The sequence below is a fragment of the Uloborus diversus genome, chromosome 6 (genome assembly GCF_026930045.1).
Source record: "Uloborus diversus isolate 005 chromosome 6, Udiv.v.3.1, whole genome shotgun sequence".
NCBI classification, from domain to species: domain Eukaryota; kingdom Metazoa; phylum Arthropoda; class Arachnida; order Araneae; family Uloboridae; genus Uloborus; species Uloborus diversus.
The window spans coordinates 161014815-161034309 of record NC_072736.1 but is presented as its reverse complement, the minus strand read 5'-3'; the positions used below and the strand labels follow the sequence as shown (position 1 = coordinate 161034309).

At 36.3% G+C, this 19495-nt stretch overlaps 1 protein-coding gene across 1 annotated transcript in view; it reads right to left on the bottom strand.

The window, feature by feature from the left end:
- Positions 1 to 550: 550 nt before the first annotated feature.
- The window catches only part of LOC129225049 (P protein-like), a 30901-nt gene continuing 11956 nt past the window's right edge, over positions 551 to 19495 (bottom strand). Inside the window, exons 12-16 of the mRNA XM_054859595.1 lie at positions 17791 to 17918; positions 10727 to 10891; positions 8730 to 8823; positions 6460 to 6553; positions 551 to 683 (exon numbers count right to left, since the gene is read on the bottom strand). Of these exons, the coding sequence (XP_054715570.1) occupies positions 596 to 683; positions 6460 to 6553; positions 8730 to 8823; positions 10727 to 10891; positions 17791 to 17918 (569 nt within the window). The 3' untranslated portion in view covers positions 551 to 595. The remainder of the gene's footprint in view (positions 684 to 6459; positions 6554 to 8729; positions 8824 to 10726; positions 10892 to 17790; positions 17919 to 19495) is intronic.

Sequence of the window (19495 nt, the reverse complement as noted above, 5' to 3'; positions counted from 1 at the left end):
TCCTCAATAAATGCATACTTGCGTTTTATGCGCATGTGCGCCCAGTTCGGTGGTCTCCAATCGTAACTATGCCAAACTGTTCCATCAAGGTAATGGAGAGCAAGAGAATTTGAGCTTACGGAGTCAACGTTTCATGTATGTTAGCCTTAAAGTCTTCATAGTGAAAATGAAAGCTCTGAGTTCAATCCAATGATTTGTCATCTAAAGTCATCACAACTAGGCAATGTAAAATATGAAGCGTTTAAAGATAATGCTCTAAGTAGGCTTTCATTGGTTTTTTTTTTTTTCTAAATTATGCTGCACAGCGGCACCTACCAGGGCTACTAGTACAATCTCTTGCCCCAAGACAGAGGAGAGGTCCACCCACCATATGTACTGGTTATCACCAAATTTTTAATTTTAGCACTAACATCCCTTTGCATCTCGCTGCTTCATATGTACAAACATGCCACTGAAATTGTTGTTGTTAAAATCATTGCTGTTTTCTTTAAAGTCTTCATTGTGAAAATAAAAGCTGTGAGTTCAACTCAATGATCCATCCAGCTCGGCTAATCAATGTAAAATATGAAACCTACACAAGGTTGACACATGTCTCTTATTCGTTCCAACCAATCCAGCAATGACATATGAGTAAATATGCCATTGAAATCGTTGTTGTTAAAATCATCACAGGGAACCCAATTCTGTAAAAATAAAAAATGCATGATATTTACATTTTAAATAATTCAAACTTTTTCAGAAGTCGCACACACAAAATAAAATTTGAATTGCTGTTCCGTCTTAAATTGACACTTGTATTGCTTACTCAAATTATATAACTGCTAATTTGCCAATAGAAAAGTTTTCAATGAGTGTTAAAAATATGAGATTGAAAATAAAATTCGCAGCAGGTTTGTTTTTTCATGCAATATTTCTTATAGTTTGCCTCAAATTCTATAATATCGCGTAATTTTTTTTTTTGTGCAATTCAATGTCTTCCGAATAATAATGTTTGCAAATGATGAATGTAAATGCATGTGCTTGTTACTTCTTTTGAAAAGAACTTTTACAGACAGTGCGTTCAAAACGAGAACCATAACTAAATATGTCTATGGGTATAACAAGTATAAATTTTAAATAATACAAAGTGTTTTATAAAATAGGCGCATAAATGTTTGACGAGTGGTTTGAAAATGTGATATTTTTTCTTAAATTTTTAGTTGATTTTCCTAAAATTCTATTCGATTCCAAAAAATTATTCGTTGTTTAACGATTTTTAAGCAGCTTACATTCGTAAATGATGTATGGTTACAAATATGCTTGTATTAAAACTCGATAGCTATCAACTTGGACAATTCGTACAAAATTCTAACTTTTTGTGCTTTCTCCCAAACTCCCTAAGAAAATCTCTAGAATTTTTATCTTAAAGTAAAACTGTGTAGTGATCATTTCAGGAGGAATCCTTACAATAAAAAGGTAAAATTTAGTCCTCAAAAGGAAAAGGATCTATTGCGATGTGAATGCGTGAAAAGTGACGCCATGTCTACACTGTAAAAAAAAAAAAACTGTAAATTTTGAAGAAGTTATCCGTATTTTTTACAGAAAAAACTGTTCGTAATAAAATACAGGATTTCTCTGTTTTTTTTTGAATCTGTAACCGGTTATAAGCGTTAACTGTTACCATCGCCTCACCGCGTACTTTGTTTTTCTTCGAAATTTCGCCCGCCTGTTTGGATTTTGGTTCTCGTGCTCGAGTTTTTTGATCTTATATTTATTTAAAGCAATTAAGTCTTAAATCGTTTGCAACTTCCATTTCATTGCATCCTAATCAATATTTTATTATTATGTTTTTTTGTCATCTGTTACAGAGGCATATTCGGAAATTTACCTTTGTATACATGTATTTCGTAGTAGTATAGTAAATATTGAAATCTTTACTAATAATAAAGCAGTAAGTCTCTCTGTCTGGAGGATGTCTGTAGGATGTCCGTAGGATGTCTGTGACGCGCATAGCGCTTAAACCGTTCGGTCGATTTTCATGAAATTTGGCACAAAGTTAGTATGTAGCATGGGGGTGTGCACCTCGAAGCGATTTTTCGAAAATTCGATGTGGTTCTTTTTTTATTCAAATTTTAAGAAAAAAAACTATCATAAATTACGAAATTATCATAACGTGGAATCGTAACATGGGCACAAGCCAATTGGCGAGATACGAAATTATCATAACGTGGAACTGTAACGTCGGTACAAGCCAATTGGCGAGAAAATTCACCATACATCATTTGTAAATATACAAGCGAACCAAAAGACCTTTAATTTTTCTATTACGGGCGAAGCCGTGCGGGTGCCACTAGTGTATTTATAAAAGTATAGTTTCATTTTTTAATCTTCATAAAATAATAAATCAGCTTGAATAAATAATAAAAATACGGAAGATTTCTGTAAAATAAACGGAAGAAAACTGGCGTCCTGGCTGACACTTTTTTTCCGTAAATTTTACAGATTTTTTTTACAGTGTAGTACTCTCACGTCTTTAAAATCGTCCCTTTCAAAGTTAGGTACTTTACTTTTCACTGTAAAAAAATTCCGAAACGTTACTGGGTATTTCCATATAACGTTTCGGGATATCGATCGTTTTTATCCACTTACTGTAAATATCAAGTATCGTTATCAAAAAGTTTCCTGAATTGCTACAAGTGGCTGGAATGCAGACTTCTCTCTGTAGTGAAAAATATTTATAGCTCCCAGTTTAAAGATGAACTGAGAGTATTTATAAGGTGAATCTGTTACCGTTTTAAAGTATATAATGCAGTTATTTTATAGAATACCTAGTTATTCCATGAAATAACTGATCGTGTCCGTTGAAGTGTGTAATATGTTACTAATTTGACACTTTAACTAGTTATTCCATGAAATAACTGATCGTGTCCGTTAAAGTGTGTAATATGTTACTAATTTGACACTTTAACTAGTTATTCCATGAAATAACTGATCGTGTCCGTTAAAGGGTGTAATATGTTATTAATTTGACACTTCAACTAGTTATTCCATGAAATAACTGATCGTGTCCGTTAAAGTGTGTAATATGTTATTAATTGGACACTTTAACTAGTTATTCTATGAAATAACTGATCGTGTCCGTTAAAGTGTGTAATATGTTACTAACTTGACACTTTAACTAGTTATTCCATGAAATAACCGATCGTGTCCGTTAAAGTGTGTAATATGTTATTAATTGGACACTTTAACTAGTTATTCTATGAAACAACCAAGTATTCTACAAATTAACTGATGAGAGACAATTAAAGTGCAAAATAAACAATTTATATAAAATGAAATAACTAGCTATTCTATAAATAAACTAATGATGGACAATTAAAATGAAAAATAAGATATTCATCTAATTTATGCAGCGTAATAAATGGTGTTTATGGAAACGTACCATAAAATCACTTGTTACAACAAGGATTACTAAAATGACACTTGGAATTACAAAGAACAATATATTTCTAAAACAAAAACATTTTTTGCTGACACACTTGGTTTTACACGAACATTTTTTAGGGGTGGAAGGTAAATGTATTTGTCGTGCAAGATATGATTATAGATCATTTTACACTTTACCGGACTGCAGATCGTTATTCTATGAAATAACTAGTTAAACGATGAAGTACAAGAGAGTTTTACAATTTAACGGACACGATCAGTTATTCCATGCAATAACTAGGTATTCTATAAAATAACGGATTTCATACTTTAACGGTAACATATCGACTAGTTTTCAATTACGGCTCGTCCCGGCTGATTAAGCTCCCAAAGGGAGCGAATAAGTCTTTGGACAACGTAGCGTTGCAAGAATTGCAATCAAGTAAGATGCTTGATACTTACTTGCAATTCTGGCTTGGCGTCGCCCATGATTGTAATACAGGGCTGTTATGTTATCCTTACCTAAGTTTAATCTGAAGTTCTGGAGACACGACTGGCTTTAAACAGGAAGATTTCTGGATAGTTCAGGATAATTTTAAGAAGGTTACTGAGTTTTAGCGGACAACATTCCTGGTGTTTGCGAGATATGTTACTGTCTGAAGTTGAGCACATCAGCTGCCTATTATTTTCCAGGAACGTTTCTGAATCGTTTTTACAGTGTTTGTTGAAGGTCGAAATTCGGGAAACAATTCTGTCGCAATGACTGGTGGTAACAACTTTACCAGTAGCCACTTATTTTTTTACTCAAAGCTCTATAATTTATTGAAGTTATTAGTCACAAATTCGTTTATCAATCACAAATAAATAAATAGCGGGATATGTGTGTATGTGTTTCTTATGCAAATCCAGTTTGCATTGGAACTTGGCCAAGTTTGGCACAGAGGTCTATTGATGATTAAGAATTCACATAAAGGGTTTTCCTTTCAACCTTGTCCAGTTATTACCTTTCTGTATACTGAACATGCAGGGACCGATTTACGCATCTGCGAGCACCGGACACTGACAAATATGGTGCCCCCCCCCCCACAAAAATATGATGGTAAGTGTTGGATATTATTTTGATAGAAAGGAAACCTTAAAATACCGGTTTTATACGAAAAAAGTTAATAATTAAGATGTTTTGCAAAGAAATCATTTAATATAAATCTAAAATAAATTTATGGTTTTCATGTTAAATTTTTTTTTACTGTTTCAGATGGAAAAACTGTGATACAAATGGTAAAGGTGAATCATAATGTGCTTTCTGCGCATCAATGATTCTTTATATATTTTCTCCTTTGTTTTCTTGTAGTAAATTCATCTATAATGTCCTCATAATCAAGTTTTAGGTCAAACTTCTTTCTATTGATAACAGAGCTAATAAAGATAATTTACCATCAGAAATGAGAGCACGCAAAGGACACTTTATTCTCTTCAATAGCGAAAATGATCGTTCTCCACAACAATTGGCTAATATGCTTTCATTTAATAAACGAGCTGATGTGTGCATCACATGACTTCCTTTTACACCAATTTAATGCTATTTCCCTATTATTGCAATTTTAATGGGATTCTCTCTCTAACTCTTTAAATATCACTAGCAATGGCCACATTGAAAGCAGATTTAAAAAAAAAAAAAAAATCGCCAAATTTTTCGCCAAGTTGGCGACAAAACTTGGCAACCAAAAGACTGGCGATATATCGCCAAGTGACCGCCAAATTATAACACCACTTGAGTTTGCATCGAAATTAACAATGATTTCCCCCCAAAAAGGTTCAAAAGACCCCTTTAGAAACACCCGAATGCAACCAAAATAGGAGGTGCACAACTAGACCCCACTACGAGTCTATGTACCAAATTTCAACTTTCTAGGACATACCATTTTTGAGTTATGCGAGATACATACGCACATACACACATACGCACATACATACAGACGTCACGAGAAAAGTCGTTGTAATTACCTCGGTGATGGTCAAAATGGATATTTCGCGTGTCTATACATTCTTAGGCACTTGGTCGAATCGAAAAAAAAACTCAACATTCATTTGGGGGTGAGCAAAATGGAAATTACGGGCGATTTTTGAGTGAAAATTTTTTCGCGAATACAATACTTCCTTTTTTGTAAAAGGAAGTAAAAACATAGTCAAATGACAAAATTTTTTTGTTTCCTTTAATTAGAGGCAACGAACACTGGTCCCTAAAAAAAAAGACAGAAATTTGGCGTCCCCTTTCCTTTGGGGGCCCGGGCCCCGAATGCCCTGTCGTAAATCAGTCCCTGTGAACATGTTCACAATCGGTACTCGGGAATTCCTACGAATCAAACTGGAGAGCCTGAAATACATTCACCATTTTATCGCAATGATTGAAGAGTATTAAATGGAAGATGGTGACAGGAAGAAGAAAAACTATTTTCCTGGATATTAACGCATTGCATAAAATCATTCAGCTAAGCAATCTGAGAGCCTGAAGTTTCTGCCACTGAACTATATTTCAAGAATCCAACCATTGCATCAAGTAACATTCAAGACCTTTAAAGTACGATAACCTTGAAGCAAAATGCGGCTGAGAATCACTCAGAAACATTTTCACTTGGATGAAAACACGTACCTTGCTTGAGAATAGACAATGCAAAACCAGATTAAAAATTGCCCTTGTTTCTCATACCGATAGCTGTATTGTTATGTTTTATTGTTAAATCTTATGTAAAACTTTTCAAAAAAAAAAAAAAAAAATGCAAGAGTTTAGGTCCTACTGAGTTGAATTAAACATAGCACTTGCCACCAATCTGAAATTCAGCCCCTCTATCTCAGTAACTGTTATGGCTCATTAGGCAAAGTACTGAACATAGTCCATAAACACAATAGAATACATATACATGCATTACACAGTCTCCCTCCCTATAATAAACACCCCCTTAATCTGAAGACTCTTGTTTGGTCCCATGAGTGTTTAGAATAGAAAGAGTCCAGTGTACAAAAGTATTAAACGTATTAATAATGAGCCTAACTTACTTGAAGAAATCGCAAAATGAAAATCTATAGCCATGTTGTTCAGAAAGTCCAGCCGTAACAACGTTGGCAGAAGCTCCAATTAATGTGCCATTGCCTGTAATGAAAAATTGAAGAATGTGAACTGTTGAACTGAAATAGTTTTGAAGAGAGCAGCGAATTACTTTTGAGTGGTTTTGCATTTTTGATAAGCCAGTGTTCTCCTTTTAAAAACTGACCCAATTTTTGTTCTCTAAATACTGTTTACACTACTGGCAAAAGCATTGCATGTTTGAGAAATCTATCTTTTTGTCCACGAAAGGCTAAAAACAGTATGTTTGAAATTAAGCTGAATTTTTAAGAGCAAGAGTAGAAAAGAAGTTTAAGGAAGCAATAAGTGAAGTTTAGCACCATGAAATAATAAAAGATGTGTTACAAAACCTTGTGGGGGTTATATACATAAAAGGATGGCTATTGTAATCCAACGAAATTCTGCTCAAAAACACAGTACTATTCAGTTCAACTGAACTCACTTATTATTTTTTCTGCTCAGAGTAACTTGAAATTGTAATCTGATAACCTGGAAACTTTTTAATACAGGGTGATCGAAAAGTCCATGACACATTTAAAACATTCATAGAAAAGCCCCAAAATGTCGTTTGAATGTGCGGTTTGCGCCGTAATACTTCACAGCTTCAAGAATTATTTTGTGTTCATTTGCATCAAATTTTGTAGCATTGAAAATTTAAAAATGCGAATCACTCAAGTAGGCTCAACTTTTCTACAGTCTATGCTGGCTAGAACCATGGCCCCATTAGATCAGGGACTGATTACCACACAGGCCAACTAGACCTGGGCCCCCATCTTCTTCGGGGTCCCAATTTCTTTAAAAACTTATGCATAGCATTGAAAAATCATGTATTTTTGTGAAAATAAAAATTCCTCTTTTAAATAAGTGTTAAACATTATTTTGCCTTGACTTAAAGTGATAGAATAGAGAAAGGGCCTCCAAAGCATTGTGGGCCTTGGGCCTCACTTTTAGTTGGTCGGGCCTTGCACTACATGGCGATGACGCTTAACGGGTCTCGACAAGTTATGACTTTTCTGTGTTAAACCGATGCAGCTCATGCATCTACTAATCAATGTCAACGTTTCAAAATTTGTTTATTTTTGATTGGACGACGCCCATTTTGACCGCAAGAGGCGCTGAACGGAACACCTGCTGCATCCACCAACCAATGACAACGTAATGGAAACAGGGGTTCCCTGTAGCGCCCTCTTTGTTGCCATGAGTTTCAGCGATTGTCACGGCCTATAAGAGTTAAGTGGGGCCATCGTAGAATTTGGGTTGAACGTGGCAACATTCAAACAGCGCTCGCACATCACGTTCGCCTCGTAAAGCGGACAGAGTAACGTTTTCCGAAAAGGGAGAAGCATTCATACTTTGCGAACGCGAAAAAGGCACATGTCAGTCTCTCACCCAATAGAGGGAGCGCTCTCATCTTGTGGAGACCAATGAAATGCGACGCCCAACTCTACGGACGTCAGATTCCGTCAGATATCTGGCTTCTCGTCCCGTACAATACGGCTTGCTGTCATGGCAACGCCGGCCGAAAACTGGTTTTAGGGAGAAAAGTATACGTCGGTGACGGATGTGCGGACGCAGTGTGAATGTTGCATTAGATGTGATTTGAGCAACAACTGGTGCACACATCCAACTCTAGTAACAAGTGATGAGCTGCTGACCTTCAGGTGGCGATCACGTGAGTTTGTCACATCCATTGAGAAGAGAGAAAATGGAGGGAGTGAACACTTTCATTCGTAAAGCAAAGACTCCAAGTCACGTGATGGATATCAAAGCGAAGCATTGGAAGAAAACAGGTTTCTTTCGCCAGTTTCACGCAAAACGTGCCAACCATTCGTCGTTGTTAAGTCACGTGACTTGAGCTCTTTGGCCAAGCTTTGCTAAGCCAATGATTAGACTAGCTCCCTCCATTTACTAATTCCTGCTCTAAGATTCATACGACAATTCGTTGCTTTACTATGATTTCTTTAAATGTGTCAGAAACTTTTAGGGCATCTCGTATTATATTTTTAAAGAAATTAAATAATTACTTGTGCTCAATAACTTAGTTATATTTTGCCTTTAACCTAATCAACATGTTCGCATTAAAAAAAAAAATAATAATTGAATTGGAAAAAATGGAGGGAGTCTCATGCATGAAAAAAATGCAAGACATCTCAAACTTGCAATACTTTTTTCCAGTACTGCAGTATAGTTGCCTTATGCTTACCTCCTAAACATGCTCCCAGAGCCAGAGCATAAACAAGTGGTTGAAGAGGTAAATTCAAATCTTCGTTGTTACCAAGATCAGTTACTACCTTAACCTGAAGAGAAAAGAGATGCAATATTAGATGTGCCAGTTTTATTAATATAACGTAAATGACGATTTGGTATTAAACATTTAGTGCCTCAGATTTTAACGTTCTGTGAAAGATTTTTGTACGGACCTTACTATGCGTATTCACAACTGCACATGGTTAAATTTACCAGCTATACCTTCAAAATCTTTACATAGCTCTTCCAGTGGAAATTCGACGATGCCTTTTAACCCAAAAGAATTTCTTATTTCTTTATTAATTTATTTTTTTCAAAGAGAAAAGTAGTTATCACCGTTGCTAAGATCTTGATGGATACTTTTCCGCTGTACCTATTGAAACCATTAAAACTACGCTTGGCGACTTCTTTAATTTCTGGATTCGCGTTAGATTAGCAAAAGGAGAAAAATTTACAAAATGCAATCACGATAGTAAAGCTTGTAGTACAACTCTGACCGACTTCTTGTGCAATTATTGTATCTTGTCCTGGATTATTTATACTTTTTAATACCGGATGGTAGACACTAAAGAGCAGGTATTCAACCAATAGTTAATAGGACAGGTTCTAATCCGAATAAAATGCATGAAACTATTACACCAGCAAGAATTTACTGTCTGGGGAGGATTTTTTGGTCATGATAGTAGTTACATGAGTATAAAATACCCTATTAGGATTGGAAATATGGGTTGAAACCAAGAGCTCGGGGGCTGGTTAACCCCTCGCCCCTTCCCCCCGCAGCTTCTAGCAACAGGGAAATGTTGGAATAAGACGTTTTTTTTTCACTTTTTTTTCAGCAGGAACTAAATAAGCAAGCTTGCACAACAATAAGGCTAAAAGTATAATGCATGAAATACACCGCCAACTCAGTCATTCCAGCCGAGGACTGCAGTTTCGTGCTTATTAGCACTCATCAGCCCGGCATAGGAAGTGACTGGGCTGATCTCCGAGTTGAATCGAACCAATGCTCGGTCACTCGTCTGGTCAGTGCTAATTCTATACTAGCTACCAGTTTTTTTGGCACTCTTGGCTTCCTTAAGAGGTTTTCCACCTCCAGCTCAGTCACTTCCTACGCCGGGCTGATGAGTGCTAATAAGCACGAAACTGCAGTCCTCAGCTGGAATTCACTGAGCTGTCGGCGTGTTTCATGTATTTCTGCCTTAACCCTGGCTATAAGGCGGTAACTTACTGAAAATAAAAGTACAACAGATGACAAAAATGAAAAAAGAGAAAAATAAAAAAATTAATTTGAATTTTATCATCTTGAATTCAAATTATGTTTTTCGCAATCACGAGTGTGTGTGTATATGTAAGCGTGTGTGTTTGTGTGTGGGGTATGTGTGTGTGTGTAGGCATGTGTGTTTGTGTCTGTGTGCAGGCATGAGTGTGTGGGGGGTATGTGTATTATGTGTGTGTAGGCATATGTGTTTGTGTCTGTGTGCAGGCATGAGTGTGTGGGTAGTTGTGTGTATGTGAGTGTGTAGGTGTGTGTGTGTTTGTGTATGTGTGTAGATGTATGTGTGTAGATGTATGTATGTGGGTGTGTAGGTGTATATATGTATATGTGTGTAGGTGCGTGTATGTATGCGTGTAAGTGTAGGATGTTGACGAAACCTGGAGACGGTTTTCGCTAGAGGTGCAGCATCGTGAGGAGCCGGTCGACGGTGATGCTGCGGAGGGTGGTGGTGGGAAAAATCAAAGGAACGTCAAAAACAGTCAAATGAAAGCAATAAGCAATCTTGATTGCTCAAAAATGAACAAATTGCATTTTCTGCCCTTTACCAGCCCACGGCAGCATTAAGTAATTCTATCTTATTCGGAAGGGCGCCGCCACTGCGAACCGACTGCTGTTTTACGTGTTCTTTGCTAGATGATTTTTGAGATAAGTGTCGTAAGATATTTCCATCTCCTTACCATGATAGTAGTAAATGGAATGTTGTCAATAAGACTGGAGGAGAGGGCAGAGATCCAGATAACCAATACAATTGCCACAAGCAAACGGTGGCTAGGCTGTACACTAACAATCAGATCTTGGGTCATATTGACTATGTACGTCATGAGCTCAAGTTGCGACAGTGCCTAAAAAGAAAACATCATCAATAAACATAGAGTTACCGCTAGCACATTAAGGTATCCGACTGCGTTCGAAGACATTTTTTTGAAAAATAACTTTGACATTTTTCTTGGTGTTATTTTTTAACCACATATGTTTCAAAACTGTGAAAAAAAGATAAAAACAAACTTTCAAAACCTTATTTTTTTAAAAAATGGAACAATTTGAAGAAAAATAGCGAAAAAACGTGTCTTACACTAACAAGTACGGAAACATTTGGTTCTAATCATACACAAATCCTTGTATAGCTTGACCACGAAAAGAAGGCGGATGACCTTGAAGCAAAAACATCATTTGTATCACTTGTAATAGGTTTTTGGTATTATTTTGAAATAGATAGGATTAACGAGACCGCACCTCTTACTCTTCGGTACTTTCTGGCAGATTCTACCTATTACGAATGATACAAATGTTTTGCTTCAAGGTCACCCACCATTTATCCGTGGTCAAGCTTTAGTAATACATTTACATAACATTAATGTGTGTTTTGCTCTAAAAGTCTTCTTATTTTTCAAAAAAGTTCGGAAATATAGCTGAACAAAGTTCCTATACTGGTATTTTTTCGTAAACAAACGCTTTTGTTTAAACTTATCCACATGAAAATATTTCTTATTATGAAATTCCGCTTAGCTTTTAGAGGAAAACATCAAGCACATTACACCGAACTATCTCAGAAAATTTCACATCAATACTCGAATAACTTTTTGAGATATCATTGTTAGTGATGTTCAGGATATCCGAATCCGTGGATATCCAGGGAAAAATAAAGATCTGTATCCGTATCCGTTACTTTTTAGACGGATCTTTTCTATTCTAAAACGTTTTTAAATATTTGAATAAAAGACTCTTAAATTCCGTTTAAATTAGGTTTTATTCCCTATTTAAATTATAAGGCATCATTTCAGAAGTCAATTTGTAGCCCCCGTCGCAAAAAGGAACGGGTAATAAGTTTTAAAAGTATCTGTGTGTCTATTTGTGGCATCGTAGCTCATAAACAGATGAACCGATTTTGATAGTTCATTTTTCGTTCAAAAGGTGACTTGATTGAAAGTGTTCTTAGCTTGGCCTCGTTTTTGTAGAATTTTAATTACCGGAGATATTAATTAAAAACCGACTTAACGTTTTTCGGAATTATGGTGGTAAAAACTTACCCTTACGTTAAAAATATTGGCCCTAAATTCAAAGAACGAAGTTTTCTGCGTTTGATATTTATTTCCGGGTCATACACTGTAGGAGTTATAATCTTGTTAAGTAAATTTTAAATGCAATTCTCTCTCTCTCTAAGCCTTTATACGCGCGATTCGAAGCGATTTCATAGTCGGAAGATAAGGAGAAAAAGCTCAATAATTTAAAATTTATATCCACTGTTAGTTCATATTTGCTAACAATGTGTGTTCTGACCCGCAAAATCCATCTTAATATGAGGTCGACCCTCTGAGACATGTTTTTTTTTTTTTTTAGTTTAATATTAATTTTTGTTATCGATTTGGGGTTTCTGTTATCCTTCATTTTGTTTAATCTCGGCATCCTTCAGGAAAGGTGAGACTAAATTCTCGATTTACTGTTTGTAAAGGTAAAAGGTTTGTTCCCCACTCTGTTATTCCGTCGGTCGGAGTAAGTTGGGTGGAATGAGACAGCGCTGCATTTATGCTGAAAATAAAAAGCGAATAAAAAAATTTTGAAAAAAAATAGAACCGACTTCAAAATTGCTCTAAAAAGTGAAAAATAATTTTATTCTTTAAACATCATCGATAATGCTTTTAAACATAATTTTTGAAGTTGGCGCAAAAACGATAGATAAAATCATTCACAGACATAACTCAACTACAACTATGAATTTAACCAGGCCCAGTTTCTTCACCATCACATACATTATGCATACACTTAGCACGCTGGCCTTGCGCAGCCAGACACTTCAAAGTTGGGAAAAATCGTATCCAAAAACATCATAGTATAAAGCGTGATTTTTTTATATTTTGTAAGGGGTGCTACTAGGAGTTATGCCTTACAATGCCAGACACTTCGCACGCTGGCTTTGCGCAGCCAGACACTTCAAAGCAGGGAAAAAATGGTGCACAAAAAACATCATAGTATAAAGCGCGATTTTTTTATATATTGTAAGGGGTGCTACTAGGAGTTACGCCTTACAATGCCAGACACTTCACACGCTGGCCTTGCGCAGCCAGACACTTCAAAGTTGGGAAAAATCGTGTCCAAAAACATCATAGTATAAAGCGTGATTTTTTTATATATTGTAAGGGGTGCTACTAGGAGTTACGCCTTACAATGCCAGACACTTCGCACGCTGGCCTTGCGCAGCCAGACACTTCAAAGTTGGGAAAAATCGTGTCCAAAAACATCATAGTATAAAGCGTGATTTTTTTATATTTTGTAAGAGGTGCTACTAGGAGTTACGCCTTACAATGCCAGACACTTCGCACGCTGGCCTTGCGCAGCCAGACACTTCAAAGTTGGGAAAAATCGTGTCCAAAATCATAATATAAAGCGTGATTTTTTTATATTTTGTAAGGGGTACTACTGGGAGTTACGCCTTACAATGCCAGATACTTCGCAAGCTGGCCTTGCGCAGCCAGACACTTAACATCATAATATAAAGCGTGATTTTTTTATATTTTGTAAGGGGTACTACTGGGAGTTACGCCTTACAATGCCAGATACTTCGCACGCTGGCCTTGCGCAGTCAGACACTTCAAAGTAAATTGTGTACAAAAACATCATAGTACAAAGCGTGATCGTTTTATATTTTGTAAGGGGTAACTAATAGTAGCACTCTTTACAAAAAATAAAAAATTCACGCTTTATACTATGATGTTTTTAGACGCCATTTACTTTGAAGTGTCTGGCTGTGCAAGGCCAGCGTGCGAAGTGTCTGACATTGTAAGGCGTAACTCCTAGTAGCACCCGTTACAAAATATAAAAAAAATCACGCTTTATACTATGATGTTTTTGGACACGATTTACTTTGAAGTGTCTGGCTGTGCAAGGCCAGCGTGCGAAGTGTCTGGCATTGTAAGGCGTAACTCCTAGTAGCACCCCTTACAATATATAAAAAAATCGCGCTTTATACTATGATGTTTTTGTGCACCATTTTTTCCCTGCTTTGAAGTGTCTGGCTGCGCAAGGCCAGCGTGCGAAGTGTCTGGCATTGTAAGGCGTAACTCCTAGTAGCACCCCTTACAATATATAAAAAAAATCGCGCTTTATACTATGATGTTTTGTGCACCATTTTTTCCCTGCTTTGAAGTGTCTGGCTGCGCAAGGCCAGCGTGCGAAGTGTCTGGCATTGTAAGGCGTAACTCCTAGTAGCACCCCTTACAATATATAAAAAAATCGCGCTTTATACTATGATGTTTTTGTGCACCATTTTTCCCCTGCTTTGAAGTGTCTGGCTGCGCAAGGCCAGCGTGCGAAGTGTCTGGCATTGTAAGGCGTAACTCCTAGTAGCACCCCTTACAATATATAAAAAAATCGCGCTTGATACTATGATGTTTTTGTGCACCATTTTTTCCCTGCTTTGAAGTGTCTGGCTGCGCAAAGCCAGCGTGCTAAGTGTCTGGCTTTGTAAGGTTTAACTCGTAATAGTACCCCTAATAAAATATTAAAAAATCACGCGTTATACTATGATGTTTTTGTTCACCATTTTTTCGCGCCTTTGCTACCTCTTGCCCGCCAAAGCCAGCGCGAGTCAGCTTAACTAATAGCGAACCCTTCATACCTGCTCCAGTGCGCTTACGCAGGAAAATTTTGGGCCTTTATACTATGACGTATGTCTGGCACCCATGGGCTCTTACTCTATATGATTTGATAACCGCCTCCTTTTTGAAGTCGGTTAAAAATTATTTCTAGTCTGTCCAATAGCTGCTTTACACTCTTGCTCCTGTGTCCTACATTCCTACATCTACCGAGCAAGCTAGAAATAATTTTTCACATTCTATTTAAGTATTAATGCAGCGCTGACCCGTTCCTTCCAACTCTCCCTCAATTTTAAGGGAGATTTCTTTAAAGAGTAAATCATAGTCTTGATTATATTTTCTCCGTAGATGACATTTTTTGAAGAAACTGTTACTATATTCTGACGGGAATACCTTCAATAACAAATTTTACACTTGGGTAGTTGAATTGTGTAAAAAAAATTTGAGATCCGTATCCGTGGATCTTGACACTATGATCCGGATCCGTATACGCGGATCTACTTGTTTTACGATCCGGCATATCACTAATCATTGTTACAGCCTTCTTCAAAAATATCGTTCTTCAGAAAACGCATTTAAAGGCAACTTTCGGTCTGGAGTTCAGCGTACGGCTCTGAAATGATACAGCTATAACTCCAGTTGTAATTCACGTAGAGTAAAAACTAAGACAGTTTTGGAAAGCTGATAAATCAGACTACAAAACGAAATCATAAAAACAACTACGAATATTTCATCAAAAATGTCGATTTTAACGCAGTCGGATACCTTAAAGAATAAGAAAAATTCCTATTATTAAGCAGTAAATTATCGTCCTTAAGTCAGGGCTAAGGCATAACTACATACAGAAATTTGCATGTAATTCTGCCTTAGCCCTGGCTTAAGGGTGGTAACAGCGAAATCTTAAAGTTAAACCTTCATTTTTTGAGTCGAACCGCCCCATAGCTGTGGACTCTCGCTAGTGAGCTAAATTTGTTTTATCTACCAGTTTGTAGGCACTCTCAGTTCCAATGAGACGACATTTGCCTTCAACTCTGTTATTCCCAATTTCACACTGATGAGTCCATAAACGACGACACTGGAGTCTCTGGTTGTGATAACTGAGCTGTCGGTTTTTTGCGTGTAATCCTAACATTATTTTACTACAAAATGAATAAATTCTTCTGTGCAACAAAGTAACAGCAGTAAACTAGGTTAGTATAAATATTTAATTTTTGTTTTTCTCGGATGACAACATCCTAAAGCACACACTTCTTTGCATTGAAAAAAGGGTTTATTGTAGCCCCGAAACACGTGTCTGCAAACTAATTGCTAATTTGTGTCTTATCTACTTTGCTAAGGGTAGACCGGGGCACGTTTATGAGGATTTTTTCCAATGAATTTTCTAACTTTTATGTTTTAGCTTAGGAAATTTCAGACATTGCGGTTTTTTGAAGCAGTTAATGGAGTCAAAATTGGTATATACAGTTGTTGCTCAGTTTGGGTTTTTAACCATTAAAAAAATTATTTAAGAGTCCAAGTCGGTTGCGTAAACTTGTCCCGAACACGGGGCACGTTTACGCATATTTAGTTTGACCCCTAACGTGGTTCTGTTAGTGTTTTGAACATAACGTCTTATCATCGTTAAATTAAAGTAAATTTATTACAGACTGAATCTCTACATAGTGTAAAATGAAATCCCCAAAAAGCGTCTGTGTGTTTGAATTCGCAAAACTCGAAAAGTACCCGGCCGATTTCGGTGAAATTTTCAGTTTGTTCCTTTAAATCCTGAAAAGGTTTGCAGACCAGTTCGAAAAAAATTCAATGAATAGTTCTTTTTTTTTTATTCCAATTTAGGCCCAATTTTCTCATAAATTCCCGATGATGGGGGTGAAAAATTACTGGCACATATTAATATTATATATATCGTTGGAAAGAATAGAACTTTTCGCGTTCTACGCAATTTGTTTCAGCGCTCTAACTTAATTACGACGGAAGTTATTTGCGTTTTTAGCTCGAATTTGTTTAGGCTTAGCTGAAGTTCAGGCACAACTTTCTTCATTAAATCTATCAATAAAAAGTGAAGGGATTGTCCCACAGTTTTCTTTTTAACACCACTGGAAAGAGCTGCTTTTTTTACTCCAGATCTAACTCGACTTTTGGTCGAAAGTTTAACTCTCTATCTCCATTAGAAAAAAAGTTACAAGCGAATTAAATAAAGTTCAAAAATCTGTTCTCTATACAAGTTTTTAACCATTTTATTTTCCGTTTCCACGGTAACGCTTTTTGAATCCATTGTTTATTTCCATCTTTCTCATTTTAAATTCTTAAATTTATTTTATTTTGTGTTTCCATGGTTACACTTTTTAAGGAAGTAAAAAGAGCACTGCGTAAACGTGCTCCGGTCTACCTACTACTATTATTATATAACTTTACAATATTCAGCAAATTAAAAACCTAGCATTTCAGTGATTTGAAAAACATCAAATCTCTCGAGTTCTCGAGCAGATTTTAACTTTCTTTTACAAAAAAAGGAAGTATTGTATTCGCAAAAAAAAATTTCACTCAAAAATCGGCCTCAATTTCCATTTTGCTCACCCCCCGAATGAATGTTGAGTTTTTTTTCGAATTGACCACACGTGGATATATGCCTAGGAACGTACAGACACCCGAAATATCCATTTTGACTATCCCTGAGTTAATTACAACGAGTTTTCTCATGACGTCTGTATGTATGTATGTGTGTATGTGTATGTATGTCGCAAAACTCAAGAACGGAATGTCCTAGAAAGTTGAAATTTGGTACGTAGACTCCTAGTGGGGTCTAGTTGTGCACCTTCTTTTTTGGTTGCATTCCGATGCTCCAAAGGGGGTCTTTTGCCCCTTTTGGGGGGGGGGAATCATTGTTAATTTCGATGTAAACTCAAGTGGTGTTATAATTTGGCTGACACTTGGCGATATATCGCCAGTCTTTTGGTCGCCAAGTTTTGTCGTCAGCTCGGCGACAAATTTGGCGATTAAAAAAAAAAAATTTATCTGGTTTCAATTTGTCCACTGTTGGTGATATTTAGAGAGTAAACTATTGAATCACATTAAAATTGCCAATAATGGGGAAATGACATTAAATTGGAGTAAAAGGAAGTCATGTGATGCACACATCAGCTCGTTTAACTTACTTCCATTACAATGAAAAGAGATGCGAAGAAAAGCAATGTTGACCACTCGACTCTGCTCAGAACACCCTCCAGTTCTTTGAAGTCAGCCAACGTGAGCAAACAAATGGCCCCCAAAATCGACACCCATCCTAGAAAATGGGAAAATAATTGCCTTAGTTTTTTGCCAGGCCAAAAAATTTCAAGCCACACTCTAAAATGCTAGATGAATCTAAAATATGATATTGCAATTGATGAGAATAGAAAAATGATACTTAGCTGAAATCGGTACCGTAAAACGGGGTAACATTGCTCCTCTGAGGATAACATTGCTACAAAAAGAGTTTTTTTTTTTTTTTTTACTGATTTTAGGTTTCGAATTTGCAACTTTCCCACCTGTTTACTGTTATCTTCTACCTATTTGAAAGAAATTCTTCATTGTCAACCACTTCGTCATTGAAGTCCTCGAAAATCAGTAAAAAAACTTTTACACTTTTTGGAGTAATGTTAACCCTAAAGGAGCAATGTTCCCCCTTTTTAGGGTAGCGTAACTATGGGGTGTAGCACCCCTGGCGAACGAAAGAAATTGCGCCTCCCCAATCCCCCAGGGTCGCCCACATGGAAAGTCACCGGAGGTCATTGTGACCTCAAAAAAAAAATTTTTTTTCGGAAGGGGGGGGGGGGACATTTTCCAAAACAAGCAGGAGGCAGCATTGTAAATTATTTTTCTTTTTTAGAATTGTTTTCAATGATGCCCAATGTTCCTTTCAGTAGATGTTATGTATGTGTATATATATATATGTATTGTATATATATACCACCTCTAGCTCTTTTCTTACGAGTTTTAATTATTTTTTAATTTTTAGAGCATTTTTCAAATTCTATGATCAAAAAAAAAACTCTTAATTTTTTTATTTTTAAATCGGTCAAAATGCCGCCCCCCTGACTGCTGCGCCCCTGACGAGAGCCACTCCTGCCAACCCCTAGTTATGCTACTGACTGATATCTAAATTAAAAGAAGAAGAAACATGAAACGATGAGTTATGTACCTGAATCTTGTTCTTAACTATTATTATCCTCATTTACCAATAATTGCTTTGTTAATGCTATCAAAATTAACATTTTAATCATCATCATCATCATCGGAATTAGTACGAATTTTTTCATAATCATATTTTATCAGTATTTATAGAAGGGGTTTTCAACTGCCGAACATCGAGCTTATTTTCTGTAGCCCTCGAAGAGTTTTAGGAATGTAATTTGAATAATAAAATTTAATATTCGTATAAAAAATTGAATTTTTAACTTTTTTTTTAACAATAATTAAGTTAACAATTTAAATTTAGTAATATTTTTGCTAAAAGGAAAGTTCCGCTGTCGTTTTTGTTACTTCTTGGCAAGTAAAATTCCAATTTTTTGCAATTGTTTACGAACTTTTGGGGACAACCCCAGTATGAAAAGAAAACTTTCTACACATATCTGAAGTTTTCCAAAAATTGAAGTTCAAATTCGCCGATTTTCGACTGCAGAACATAAAACCAGAATTTGAGGTACAAAAAATTCACTCAACTCCGAAAAAAAAATTATTTTCTAGAAATGCTGATTTTCTCTTTAGTATGATAGTACAAAAAAATGGTATGAGTTTCGGCCAAATCAAAAATGTCAACTATGTGTACCTCCTATAGAATTAGCACTGACCAGAACGAGTGACCGAAGCAATGTTTCGGTT